This window comes from Cololabis saira, chromosome 18, assembly GCF_033807715.1.
Source record: "Cololabis saira isolate AMF1-May2022 chromosome 18, fColSai1.1, whole genome shotgun sequence".
Taxonomy (NCBI): Eukaryota; Metazoa; Chordata; class Actinopteri; order Beloniformes; family Belonidae; genus Cololabis; species Cololabis saira.
Window position 1 is genome coordinate 24393137 of NC_084604.1, and position 13896 is coordinate 24407032.

At 38.4% G+C, this 13896-nt stretch overlaps 2 protein-coding genes across 3 annotated transcripts in view; both read right to left on the minus strand.

Annotated features, from left to right (window-relative positions):
- Window positions 1-570: 570 nt before the first annotated feature.
- Window positions 571-2699, minus strand: LOC133418415 (G-protein coupled receptor 6). The gene is made up of 2 exons (XM_061707091.1): window positions 2667-2699; window positions 571-1603 (listed from the first exon to the last, which is right to left on the minus strand). Exon 2 carries the CDS (start codon window positions 1576-1578, stop codon window positions 571-573), a length of 1008 nt encoding a protein of 335 aa, XP_061563075.1. The 5' UTR covers window positions 1579-1603; window positions 2667-2699.
- A 6496-nt stretch (window positions 2700-9195) lies between these two features.
- Window positions 9196-13896, minus strand: part of fig4a (FIG4 phosphoinositide 5-phosphatase a) — a 53571-nt gene continuing 48870 nt past the window's right edge. For both annotated transcript variants that reach the window (XM_061746683.1, XM_061746682.1), the window contains exon 24: window positions 9196-10357. In XM_061746683.1, the coding sequence (XP_061602667.1) occupies window positions 10180-10357 (178 nt within the window). In that variant the 3' untranslated portion in view covers window positions 9196-10179. The remainder of the gene's footprint in view (window positions 10358-13896) is intronic.

The window sequence follows — 13896 nt, forward strand, 5'->3', positions numbered from 1 at the left end:
GATCTCTTCAAAAAAGACCCACTTGTGCCCCCAAAGGAAGAGGCTGACATGAGACTAAATAGGATGCAGAAAAAGAAGAAAATTCATTGGGGGCACATCCATTCAAAGAAACAGTAAAGACACTTGACAGTTATACAGTAGGTGGATTTTGTACTTTTATTTATCTTGTAACAAATGAACATCAAAGACAATACAATACAAAATAGAAAAATGGTACACACAAGTTCAAACCCGTAAACACATCAAAGCTGTACAATCTTGCTTTGGCATTTGAAAAAACAACACTGAATAAAGTGCAAGATTTATTCTCCATTCATTTTTTTTCTAATCAAAATACATTCAAAGGTTTCTTTATGTCTTTTTAATAACAAAAAGTTTTGTTCACAGCATTTTCAAACTCTCATCCAAACTCATGTTGAGACTCATTAAAGTGCAGGTACAGTATGCATGCCCCCTTTGTGTCTGTAAAGCATTCATTGTCAACAGTAAGCGGATTGTCAGTAGTCAAGAGATGGTTCCTGTTTTTGCTCAGTCTTTCTCCACTCACACGTACACACAAAGAGCACCCTTTTAAACTTCACTTGGAGATCTGGACCGGTAGGCGGCATTGGGTTGAAAGCAGCCACAGAGAAGAATGTAAATGGAGCGCTGGATCTCTGAGTTCCTGTAGGCGTAGATGATGGGGTTGATCATGGAGTTATACGTCGCTGGCAGCAGTGTAGCATAGGTGTACACGGCCGGATACCCCCTTTGCCCTACTAGACAGTAGATGGCAAAGGGAAGCCAGCTGGCACCAAAAGTCCCCAAGATGATGGCTAATGTGGACACCCCTTTCTTGGTGGCAACGTAATGCGATGTGGCAAAAAAGTGCTGCTGAAGGGCAATCTGGTGGGCATGGTGGCAAACGATCTTGCAGATCTTGAAGTACAGAGTAAGCATGAGTGCAAAGATAGCAAAGAAAGAGATGGCCAAGAGGGTGACGTTGCTTCGTGTCAAAGGACGTACGATGCTGCAGGAGGCCGGCTCGTCAAGGCAGTTCCATCCGAGCACTGGCAGCAGTCCCAGTAACAGAGACACCCCCCAGGTCCCCATTAACATTAAGTGTACATACTGCACAGTCTTCTCTGAGAAGTATGTCAGAGCATTGTAGAGGGAGAAGTAACGGTCCACGGTGATGGCTAAAAGACTACTGATGGACGCAGTGAAGGATGCCACCAAAAAGCCTACGGTGATGAGGCTGATGGTCTCAGAGGAGATGACATACTGAAACACAAAGTTCAGGATTAATCCCATGCCAGCCAGCAGGTCTGCTGTGGCCAGGCTCCCTATCAGCACAAACATGGGAGTCCTTAAAGTGGGCGTGTAGAAGATGATTGCTACCACAATGGCATTTTCACAGGCTATGACAGTGCCTGACATGCACAGCATAATGTCCCATGGGTTGACAGCAAATTCTAATGGGGAGGTGGAGAACTCCAGGCTGCCATTGTGGTCTGAAGGCTCAGCCTCCATCCATGGGAGAGTTTCTCCAGCAACGGGAGTTGCAGAGGAGTCGTTGACCACCAGCGACTCGTTCATAGCTCCTCACTGTCTTCCCTCTGTCCTATGGGTAGAAGGAGAGCAAACACTTTAATCAACTAAAGACAATGGACTGTTTGAAGGACAACCTCATCCCCCCCTTTTTTAAACACTTTCTGAGGAGGTGAAAAGACACAGCTGTTGGAGTTTAAAGTCTTTAGCAGTCTTACTTGCCAGTGTATAAAGGCTTAAACTCAAAAGAGTTAGCGTTCTAGCAGATTATAAATATATATATATATATATATATATATATATATATATATATATATATATATATATATATATATAAAAAATGTGTGGGGAACAGTTTAAGTTAATTTCTAGCATCATTTGTAGCTCGACTCTTTGAGGTTAGACATGCAATAGCAAAGAAAAACCACTCTAAAACTAATTGTTATATTTTTATGCTCACTTTTGCTGATTTGATTGTGTAGGCTAGTACAGAAGTCTGCACCATAAGGACAGATAGAAATAGTTCAATTAAATATTTTCTATTTGTATTTCCCACATGAAATCCCCTCATTCTGATAAGAAAAAAATAGCTTACATCAGTGAAACTATCACTAGCAATTAATTTTAATTGTCCTGATTTGGAATGCAAAGAGGTAACTATTTGGAAAAGAGAAAGAATAAACCACATAAAAAGAATTAATTAATTACTGCTAGTGAATCACATTTCTTTTTCTGATTTTCTTTATAAAGTAGCTTCTATGATGGAGGATCTGTCCTTGGTGCTGAAATATCAGCAGCTGTTACAGGCTGATGAATCAATCACAGACCATGGAGTCTGTTTCCAAGTTAAATAGAATACATTTCAAACATTTTGATAATAAGTAACGTCGTTATAATGACTCTCAGTACCAATAAAGTTCTATTGATATGATAAATCCATTAAACAACAAAAATACACTTTAGAACTGCCAGTCTACTCTAACTTGCATGTTTTCTACGTTATTTCACTTACAATTCCTCCTCTGCTATTGCAGAGTAAAAGTAAAGTGAAATAAACCATTTGCAGCCAACACAAATAAGTTTTTCTCGCATCTCACTTCAACAAATATTACTTCTAAAAAGTAAAGAACACATACCTCTTTCGCAAAACGTCATGAGATGAGTTTTTTCTTAAATCAGAGCCCGTTGCGCGAGGAGAACATGTGGAAAATCACAACAGATTGATAATACAATTGTCTGTCTCGGTCCCGATCAAGTGAAGCCTTTGATTTTGTTGTGCTTCCCAGGCATGGGACACACAGCCAGGGCAGGAGTGCTGCAAAGCATTGGCTGCTGTTCAGCTCGATGAGAAAGGTGAAGGTGGAGAGGAGGAGGAGGAGGAGGAGGAGGAGGATACCGGACGGGAGAGATCGGAGACACGCGACTGGAGCTTTAAAGCCCCGTAACGTCACGGCTGAGAGAGGGAGAGATAGATGCTTCAAACCAGACTCTCGTCCCTCCCTCCCTTCCAGTAATCAAACTGTGAAAATGAAACGGTCTCCAAAGGTTCCCTCCACGTTATCCTGAACGCTGCCTAAAGAACCCGAGGAAGGTGCAGCCATTGTTGTTTTAAATTGTGTTTTAAACATCAGTGTATTTCTCTTGTTATTATATTACTTGTTACTGTATTTTTTTTATTGTGACCTGCCAAGGGACTGCAGATGCAAATTAGTTTAAAGCCATAATCTGGTACAGTGCATCAGGTGGCAACATTGTTTTAACTGTACACCGTCCCTTTTTAAATAAAATTGATTAAAAAAAAAAAAGCAAACCCTAATACTAGTTTGGAGGAAGTCCTCCACTATATTCATATCATATTTTCCTGGAGAAAATATTTTGGTCTGTAATTTCATTTCAAGATTGCACCCTGTTTATGCAGTAAATTAGCCCAGGATCCTGGTCTACCTGCTACTTTTACTTGGGCAAATGGTCTGAGGACTCATTATACTCTCATCTTAAAACAAATTCCCTTTTTTTAAAATTTATTTATGTATTTCTTTTTTCATTTTTTTCTATTTTTTGTCTCTGTTATGTTATATTCATTTTATTGTTCCGGTTATTTGTCTATTTTGTCACTAGACTTATGTGGTTAGGGGTTGTGTGTGGGAGGGGGTGAGCAAGATGTCTGTGTTTGTTTTGTGTCATGTATGTCTATACTGTAATGTGATGTATTGTAATGTTGTACGTTTTCTTGGGACCCCTTGAAAATGAGATGGCACATCTCAAGGGGCTATCCTTTAATAAATTCTGAAATTCTGATTGCACCCCGTTGTTTATGCAGTAAATTAGCCCAGGATCCTGGTCTACCTGCTACTTTTACTTGGCCAAATGGTCTGAGGACTTTCTTTCTTTCTTTTTTTTTAAATTACTTTTTAAAAAGCATGTCAAACCATTATTTACAAATAAATAATTTGTTTGGATTCATTTCAAGTTATGATGGTTTGGTACTGTCTTGCTGAAATGAGCAAGATCATCCCTTAAAAAGAGTAGGTGGCAACAAATGTATTTCCAAAACTTAAGGTGTCTTGACTTAAAATTGTGCTCTAACAACACACTGGATGGTCTCTCTCCTCTTTTTGCTGAGGGAAACAATGTCCACTGTAACCCCACCGCCCTGCCACCCCCTTCATGTATCTTATTCCCAGATAAATTAAATATATATACACATTTTAATATGTAATTAAAAATGAAAATAAAATCAAATTAGATTCATTTAAACCCCCAATTTCTTTTTATTTTGAGTCAAGATCTTGTGATAATAAAGCACAAAAAAACATGGGGGCATGCGACTGATACACTGACAACATTTAACCTCTTATTTTGCTGTGGCAAAAAGGTGGGGGTGATAAACAGTAGAATCAAAGACATAGGGAACAAGCAAATCAATCTAGAAAGCATAACCAGGTGGAGAAACATATTAAAAAGTTTATCAGATGCGCAGAAGGGAAGTTTAATTTAAATATCCAATAAAGTATCCAACCAACATATTATGCAAGTGTATGTATGGTAGATTTTTTATATAGTACTGCTATGTGTGTGGTGAAAGAGCTCAGTCTGATCAGTCTCTGTGAGTATGGTTTTTTATCTACCGGTAACTCTAGTTACTGCATCTCAGATTCAAACAATTCAGGAAAATGTGTGGAAATGGTGTCAAAATATAATTTGTTGTTTGCCGTTATACATATCTAAACCACAGCAGACAGCTATAGATAAACTAGTTTCTCATTCTGATCAGATATGAGAGTGAACATGATGCCCAAACAAACAAAAAAAAGGTTAGGAAGTGGTGATTTTAAAAAACAAAAAAAAAAAAATCTTTTTTCTGCAGAGCTGTAGGATTTTCATCAGTGCTTTTTTTTTTTTTTTTAGGCTGATATTTTCATGGACTCTGGGATGTTTTAAACATCAAGTAAATGTCAACCGACAATAGATGAGATTCTAGAAGATTCAAAGCAGCAAAGCAATATGGTAACCAGTTCTGGTTTCCAGGCAACAGCTGTTTGGTCACCCTTTGTCAGTGGACCCGGGCTGGAGAAGGGTTTCTCTTCATTCATAAGCTAAGCAGTCACATGAAGTGCCTAGTGACTCATATCAAAGAGCTCCGCAGATATCTAACCGAATGCAAAAACACACATTTCAAACTAATTTCCGATTTTCTTCTATGACTCAACAAAACTAATAAAAATGGCAACAAAACAGAGCCATAGGATTGCTGGAGCCAAATGAAAATATTCAACCTCTGTTCTATTTTTGTTAGGACTACCAGGAACAAACTGCTCGAAAATATCAGATGCATTTATTCACCCACACCCATGTTTGTTGAGAGGTACCATTGTAATGAGGCACCAGCCATTAGAGATATAAAAACATGAGGAAAAACACACTATACATAAAACCCCTCACCTATTTCTTCAAAACATCTACTTTCGGCAAACAAACTGTTGACAGCGAGGTCTGCACATGAGCACCCACCTGTTTTCACACGTCTCTACATAAACACATGCGGTGACTCAATCCTCAATAAGAGAACCCCTTATTGCGGTATTTAGCAGGAACATAATCAGAGCATGTCTCCAATAGGCTGAGAAAAGGTCATTAACAAGGGACAACAGGCCAGGAAAGTTTAAATAATACATAGTAACAAACATAGGTGTGATGGATGGATTTTTAAATGGTTATGGTTCAACAGTTTCAGAGGAAACATTACAAAAGACAGGTCAATGTAGAAGAGGAGGGGGAGGGAAAAACAAATAGATCTTGCCTGTGAGAGCTGAGGCAAGACACAAGGACATAACACTGCAATTTACTCATAAATTGACCTACTTTCTGCATGGAAAGCTCTTTTATCCATCCATAAATTCTGACACACTTTATGTACCTACTGGTACTGTCGCACAAAATAGGTAGATTAGTCACAAAAGAATGAATGTGTCTGACCAACTGTTTGAATCATGACCTGGATCCCACGTTTCAGGATGACATTTTAAAAAGAATGCATTTTTAAAAAGGAGAAATATTCTGATGTTTCAAAAGATGTCCCACTTTCCTGAGGTAGTGGTGAAACATCTGTGACATGGTCTGGTCAAAAATATTACTGAGTGCGTGTTAAGTTCCCCCATGACTTCAGTGCCCACACCCTGGGTGGGGTTGGTGAAAGGGCCTTTCTGTGTGGAGTTTGCATGTTCTCCCCGTGTTCCCTTGGGGAGCTAATGTGAGCTACCCTCACAAAAACATGCAGCAGTCCGGGGAGTGGAGGATCTGGCCGGAATAACGTGATCCTTCCACGCGCTACGTCCGGCCGGAGAAGCCCCACCCTGTCTGGTGAAAAGAAGCGGCCTGCTCACTCCTCAGGTTAAGGAGGAGACCTGAGCTCAGCGTAGGGCCCTCCCGGGGGTTGGTAGAGGGAGCAATGTCCAGGACTGACTTAGGTAGGAGCACTGGGTGATAAAAATGGGAAAAAAAACATCGGGGATAAAAATATAAAAAAAAAAAAAAAAATATATATATATATATATATATATATATATATATATATATATATATATATATGTGTGTGTGTGTGTGTGTGTATGTAAGGGATAATGCCCGACGAGGTGCATATATTTCTGATAATGTACACCTCAAAGGGCATTATACCACGGTCACTTACCAAAAAACATAAATATTAAATCAGTTATTCATGCTTTAATGTGTTTTCAGTTGAAATCATTAGTTTTATAACAAGCCACAGCTGAGCAGACTATTTAATCTCTCGTCTGCAGCCATTGCTGGTAAGTTACAAAGTTTTTTAACAAGCCATAACTCAGTTTCCTTGGTAACGGGAGATATTCTAGTCCGCTCAGCTCAGCTCGGCTATTTTCTTTTCTCTCCTCTTCTGCATCCCAGTCATCAAAATTGTTAAATTCACCAAATAAATTAAAAGAAATTCCAAAAATCACTCATGTCGCCGTCCTGCGGTAGCCGGCTCTTCGTCTCTGTTGCCGTGGTTACCACCTGGCAGTTGATTCAGTGCAATGATATTAAAGTTATCAGGCAATTTGACCAAACTTGTTTTCTAGGTGTAGGTTATAAGTGATAACCGACACCTGCCAGCCAATCAGAATCGAGTATTCACACAGACCGTGGTGTGTATGTGTATATGTGTATATATAACTGGGATGTTATACAAAAGCTCAATTTTCTACCTCGTCTTTGTAGCATTTTTCTGAACAGCCATTTTTAGGGGGTGGAGTCAGATACTTGACTCAGCTTCACCCACTTTTTTCAACAGTTCTAAGTCATGTTCCTGTCTCCAGGATGATCACACCCCTTTGGTAGAAAACAAATACTGTAAAACTATAGGGGGAAACACAAGCTGTATGACGGCTAAAAGCTGTTTGTGTTTTCGATTTCTTCCTCGAAATTAAGGTTCAATTCAATTCAATTTTATTTATATAGCGTCTAATACAACAGATGTTGTCTCTAGACTTTCCAGAGATACAGAACATGAACATGAACATGAACAAGGTGGGACTCATAGTCCGAGTTATAGGTAATTATAGATGTCGAGATATGTGTGCTTGGCCAATCAGTGGCAGCGTTGGCTTACTTTGAAGGTATAAATTAAAGATCTTCTCTATATAGCAACAATATCATATAATTGTTTACCTGACAGGCCTCGTGATTTGGACACCAAAGCAGCATGGTAGTCATATACATATGTTTATTTTTTATGCCATTATATTAGAAAACACAGCAAAAGTAGACTGCCATACAAAATAGCATGTGGAAAGTGGAATTCTAATTTTGAACCGCTATTTTTAACATGTTAAACTGCTTAAAGACAAAGATGAGGAGTTTCATGAATTCTGATCTGATCCCGGTCTGTGATGTCACAGTATACTGAAAATCTGAACAGCCCAGTATGTATGTTGATACTTACAGTAGCTGGCCCCAAACAAGGTGACAACATCATCTCAAACGCTTTGGGGTGGAAGTTACTTCAGACACCCACACACAATCTCTAGCACAAAATATGTTTTTGTTCCCTCACTTTCTCTTTAACATGCCCCTTTTAACAGGAAATACTCTTGCATCATTTTACATTTAAGTCACATCGTGCACAAGTTTACTCCTTGCAGTGTATTTACTTTCAGGCAAGCGGATGAAAAGATGGTGAAGTAAATTCATCTACATCTGCTTTACATCTACCTAGTTAACAAGTCAGATGCTTATTGAATTTAAGGAGCAGAGATGTCCTTTGTCATCTAAAATATTGCTCCTTTGTTGTTTCGTCTAATTCATAAACTCGTATGACATGACCTAGTAAATGTACAATCATTAAAGTGAGCATGAGCTGAGAAGTAGTGAGCTCACTACTTCTCAGCATCCCCCCTCAAACAATAACTGTGAGAAACATGTGATGCTGAAGCCTCCTGACATCATTCAAAAATCTCTACTGCTCTCATCAAGGGAGCTGCCAAAAATGCAGACGTGCAGGATAAAACCTTCAGCTCAGACCTTCTTGTCACCTCAGGTGAAATATGTCATTACGGGATTCTGCATGTCTGCACAGAAATCTTTACAAATCCTAATTATCATGACAAGTCTGCATGGACGAAACTCATTTCCTATTCTCAACTCTTCCTTCTTTTACATAAATGATTATTCTTTTATAAAAAAAACAACAACCTCCTTTCATTAATTCCCAGAGCCTTTTTCCATCACATCACATGTTGAACACCCCCCTCACCAGCCCTCCACTCTCGCACTCACGCGGCACTAATAGCGAGACCAGTGGTCAGACAGTATGCCGACTGAATGTGTGCGTGTTATTCGGAAGGTGGCATTCATCACATCCACATTTCCTGACACCTGTGGTTGAAAGCAGAGCATTGTAAGTCCGTCAGGTGGTGAGAAAAAGAGAACGTGTGAGCCAGGAGAAAGTGAAGAAAAGTGACGGGTGAAAGACAAATAATACAAGAACTGACAGTAGAAAAGAGTGGGAAAGATGCTTGGTAAGAAACAATTACTCAGGCTGCATGAAAGGAGTAATATTTCATTTTTGCAAGTGGAGAAAATGAAGGAAACAGCCTACAGAAAACACAGACTCTCTGTATTCATAAATACAAGTTTAATTTAGTTCTGTACACATTCATTAGTTGACACCTCAGGAATGTATTTTACAAAATAAAATCCGTGATTAACATTGCAAATTATATTTCCATGGTTTAAAAATATGACAAATTTAACAAGACACTTGGACAAATTAAATTTCAGACATCCCAACGCCTCGTTTCCACCTGCTTCTGTGCAATCATGTCTGTTTGCCTGTTTGTTTCTATGGGAACTGCTGTAATTTCTGACGTAGTTACAAAAGTCCTGATATTATTTTTTGAAGCATCATTTGCCTCGTGTGAATGCTATGTATTTCATCCGAGCTGAAGGAGAGCAAGAGGAAATGAGGCGAAATGAAAGAAAAATTGTAGAAAAAAAAAAAATCAGGCGATGACTCAAATGACAACAATTCTGTAAAACTCAGTTTTTAAAGTAAAGATTTCTCTAAAAAAATTCTTAAAAGAAAATATTCAAAGTCAAGGCTGTCTTTCAAGTTCCTTTCAAAGTAAAATAGTTACACTATGAAATAGTACACACACACACACTGCAAAGAGGCAACATTATTTTCTATCGATTTACATTTTTGTAATTAGCATAAACAGTGTGTATTCGTTTTTGTGTGTTTTAAAAAAAATATGCAGGGATTAAAATAAAACTGATGTGGAAAAACAAATGTAAAGTACCGTACAGGTAGACTTTTAAGGCAAGCGCGCTTCAATAAATACTGACAAAACAACAGTTGAAGATTTTTAAAACAAAATTGCATTGCGAAAAATAGATCAGATTTTTGTTTTTGATTTAGTCCAAATACAGCTGCATATGTTTCCTTGACCCTTATTTTAAGCATCATTAACAAAAAGAAAACTGTAGAATTTCCTAATGCAAGAAAACGTGTTTTGTTCTCATTTGCATCTGAAGCATAAAATTCTTTGATCCGTTGATGATGAAGGGATGAAGCTGATCGTCAAGTCTTTCCACACGGGTAACAGAGCGCCATCTCTGTAAATATGCGCCTCACATATATCTGTTCTTGACGTACTCTCTGTACATCAACATGTCTTCTCTGCACAGCACCCTCACCTGGCCTTGAGCAATCATCACATGGCTTTCAAACACCTTGTGACCGTCTCTGTCCACCTGTGGAGGAGAAACGGCGTAGGTGCTGTCCTCCGGGAAGCGGGAGACTGGCTCTCTGAAACAGATTGGAAAAATGTATTGTATTTAAGAAAAGAAAAAAAATATCTATATTGGCCAATTTAAACATCTTCCTTGAAGACTATTTTATTCTGACTATCAAATCTGTGTGAATAGCTGCTGCTGAAAGGGCGTGATTAAGAGAATGTTAATGGAAACGACACGGGGATGGAGGTGGGTGCTCTTACAGTGGAATTACTCATGTTTTCTCAGAAGCTAAACTGTAAAGCATGTCTCATCATCTTCAGAATGGATTAACAACTGTGTGCTTGTCAGGTCGGCCGCTCAGTCAGCCACTTCAACAACAGCTGAGGCCCCAGCGAGAACCTGCTCAGACACATGGCTGAATTTCACATCTATGACAATGGGTTGTTTGAAAGCCACAGTAGATGTGCTGGTTGATCGAAGAAGCTCCAAGATGAGTCATAACCCAGGTTTTTAATTTAAGAGTAGAGTGTGATGAGCACTTCACATCTGCACCACAGAAAATAAAGAAAGAAAATGTTTTGCCTTGTAAAATGGCACATGTTCATTCAATGTGAGTCCCGAGTTGTGGAAGCAAATTATACTTAATGAACAACTATTTTTCTTTTTTCTGCTCTGCTTTAAATAATTACAATTAAAAACAAAATGGTTTGTCACGAAAATCGTGAGTCAACTAAAGACAATGAGCCATAACTGCTCACGGATTTCATTTATATTTTACTTTGTTATTTTTACTGTTTGTTAAGAAATCATAAATTTGCCTGTAAACATCAAAAAACTACTTTTCCAACACATCTTTTGACCAAAATTGACATAATTAAAAATAAAAGCAGAAATATATATACATTTTGTTTTTCCTTTTTCTTGTAAATGCATTCCTTGTTTTTACATCCGCTTGTCTCCTCTTTTTACTTTACCTTATGCATTTCTTACTCATTATGCAAATGAGGAGGGCTGATGGTCCAGCTCCTCTACTATTGGTCAATAAACAGGAAGAAGCAGGATCAGGCGGAAAAAAAGACTAAATGCACGTATAAGGAAAAGCAAAAACAAAATATGTATATTTCTGCTTTTATTTCTAATTATGTCAGTTTTGGTCCACCATATGAAAAACCTTTTCTTTGCACTGCAATGATACCTGAAGGAGGAAATGCAACTCTACACCTCAGCACGACTTCTCAACAGGAACTGGCCAAACCACTCATATCCTTTTGGGCGTAAAGACCACCGGTTGAGTCAGCTTTGGCAATTCCTGATGGATCCATAGGGAAGATACCCAGATGGTGGGGGCAAGCTAAAATGTCCCTAACAGGAGGCCACATGTTTGGGGTGCTGTAACAATTTAGAATAGCACTGTTGCACAACAGCCGACACACCTGCCGGTGCCGGTGGACCTGACACGAGGATGGAGGGATCAGTGACCCTATGACACGTGGAGACACGTGAAAAGGAGTTATAAGCTGTCTAATATTTCTCTAACACACAATAAAAGAACACTACATCAAGAGCCACCTATGCTATTTGAAATAGTAAATGAAGGAGCAACATGTTTAAAAAAAACTACCATAAAATAGAGTCAAATAGAAATGCTTGATCTACTAATGTCATAGTGAACACTAAATGGACATAGGGAGGCTTCAAAACATCCCTTTCATCTCTTTCCTGAAGCTTCCAAGTTCTATGGATATAATCATTGCAAGGCAATAATTAATGACTGTGATGTCTGAGTAATATCATCCCCTTTATGACTACAAAACAAGAAAAGAGTCCTTTGAAAGTCTCAAGGAAAAAAATCACAACATGTATGTGTAATCAACTGTATTTCATGCCGACAGCGAGCCAAACATGTATTTTAATAAGTCATCAATGATTTAAAGAAGTCATTTATTACACAATAAAGAAATGGTGTAGAATTGTGCAACGCAGGAGGCCGAAAATCGTTGTTATTGTTGGGCTCCTTCTGTTGGTTTGTCATTCGGTGAAAGGTATCACACGCATCCAGATACGATGGACTCGACAAACTATCAAAGTCCACCGGGCTATGTGAGCATAAGATTAAAAAAAAACAACAAAAAAAAACAACAACAACAATAAATATTTTGTTTTTAAAGCATTTGTTTAAGTTCTTTTCATGTTTTTCTACAAAGAATTCAAGGAATAGACAGATATATTTTCAGGTGACCAATATTCCAATGCAGATAGAAGTTACAACAGAGTTGGACTTCTGTTATCAGTGGAATATTACTTTTGATGCAGGTGGGTGGATTTAAATGCTGTTCAAAGTGGAGATAGTTTTGAATAAATCTGAATAAATCTGAATGTTTCCAGTAACCTTGTATCAACACTGGATCAATAATACCCCTATTCCACTGGTGCCTTTTAAGATCAATTTCATAATTTGATGAGATTAAGAAGAAAATGCTGTGTAAATTCATCCAACATTTGACTTTCTCACGGTAGCCCCTCCTGAAATGCCCAAAATTAGCAATGAGCATTCTTTATTTATTTTCAGACATACACAGAACCTTTCCTGGACTAAACACCAGCTTCATGAAGAATCAACGATAGAATAATAATAACTGGAGAGTTGCTTGTTAGCTCTCGCTGTTTTATCCATTTATTTTTTTATCCGGCTCCGTACAGCTCCCAACTGCACTTGTCATGACAGAAGAACTTAAGCGGAGCCTCATAGTGTCTCATACAGATATGAAAGGGGTCAAATAAATAAATAAATAAATAAATAAATAAATAAATAATAGCAGTGACACTGTTGACAAACCCTCTCAATTAGTGCTTGGAAGAAAACAATCATATTTCCTTAGATTCATGTCTGAATAAGGGTTTGGAAACCACTTTACGTGCCTTGTTAGGTCATATTATTGCCTGAATTACTTCAGCTATTAAAAAGAATAGTGAACATTTTAACAAGCAACAGGCATGTCAGGGAGAAGGATAAAAAAAAAACAAAAAAACAACTTCCCCCCCTAACACACGTTGCCAGTGGTATACTTATAACGTAACCTTTATTTCTGAACTTGTCATTTCCAACATGATTCAGTTAAGAAAAACATGATTCAGTGAACAACTCCACTCCATTTCTCCCACCACGTCCACAGGGTTTGTGGAAGCTTTGCTGCTTTGTTGAGAAAACTTTAACTTTTCAGGCGTCAGCAAGAGCGTCAACCCACCAGATTCTCAAATACGTTTCAAATATATTTCCCCAGTCGTCTGCTTCCGACCCAGGAGGCCCCCAAAGAGTTATGTTTTTGGGTTGGTGGTCAATTCAGGTAAGCATATTCATACACTCAAACAAAGAAAATGAGCCTAATAGAAAATATGACCCCTTCAAGAAGAGGAACACATATCAATATAAAGTATGAGATGACTGTCTGTCTAAAGCTCAGTTCATTCTATAACAAAAGAAAAGGTGTTATTGTGTTTGCACACTGCCATCTCACGTGCTGTTCTAAGTTTGTAAACTTTAAAAGAAAGAAAAAAACCCTCCCTCTGTGCTGGGTCATGGCTGCACTACACTGGAAGGAGAAGGCTGCA

Excerpts from the sequence above, each read along its gene's own strand:
- LOC133418415 (XM_061707091.1), bottom strand. The coding sequence starts at position 1,578 with ATGAACGAGTCGCTGGTGGTCAACGACTCCTCTGCAACTCCCGTTGCT.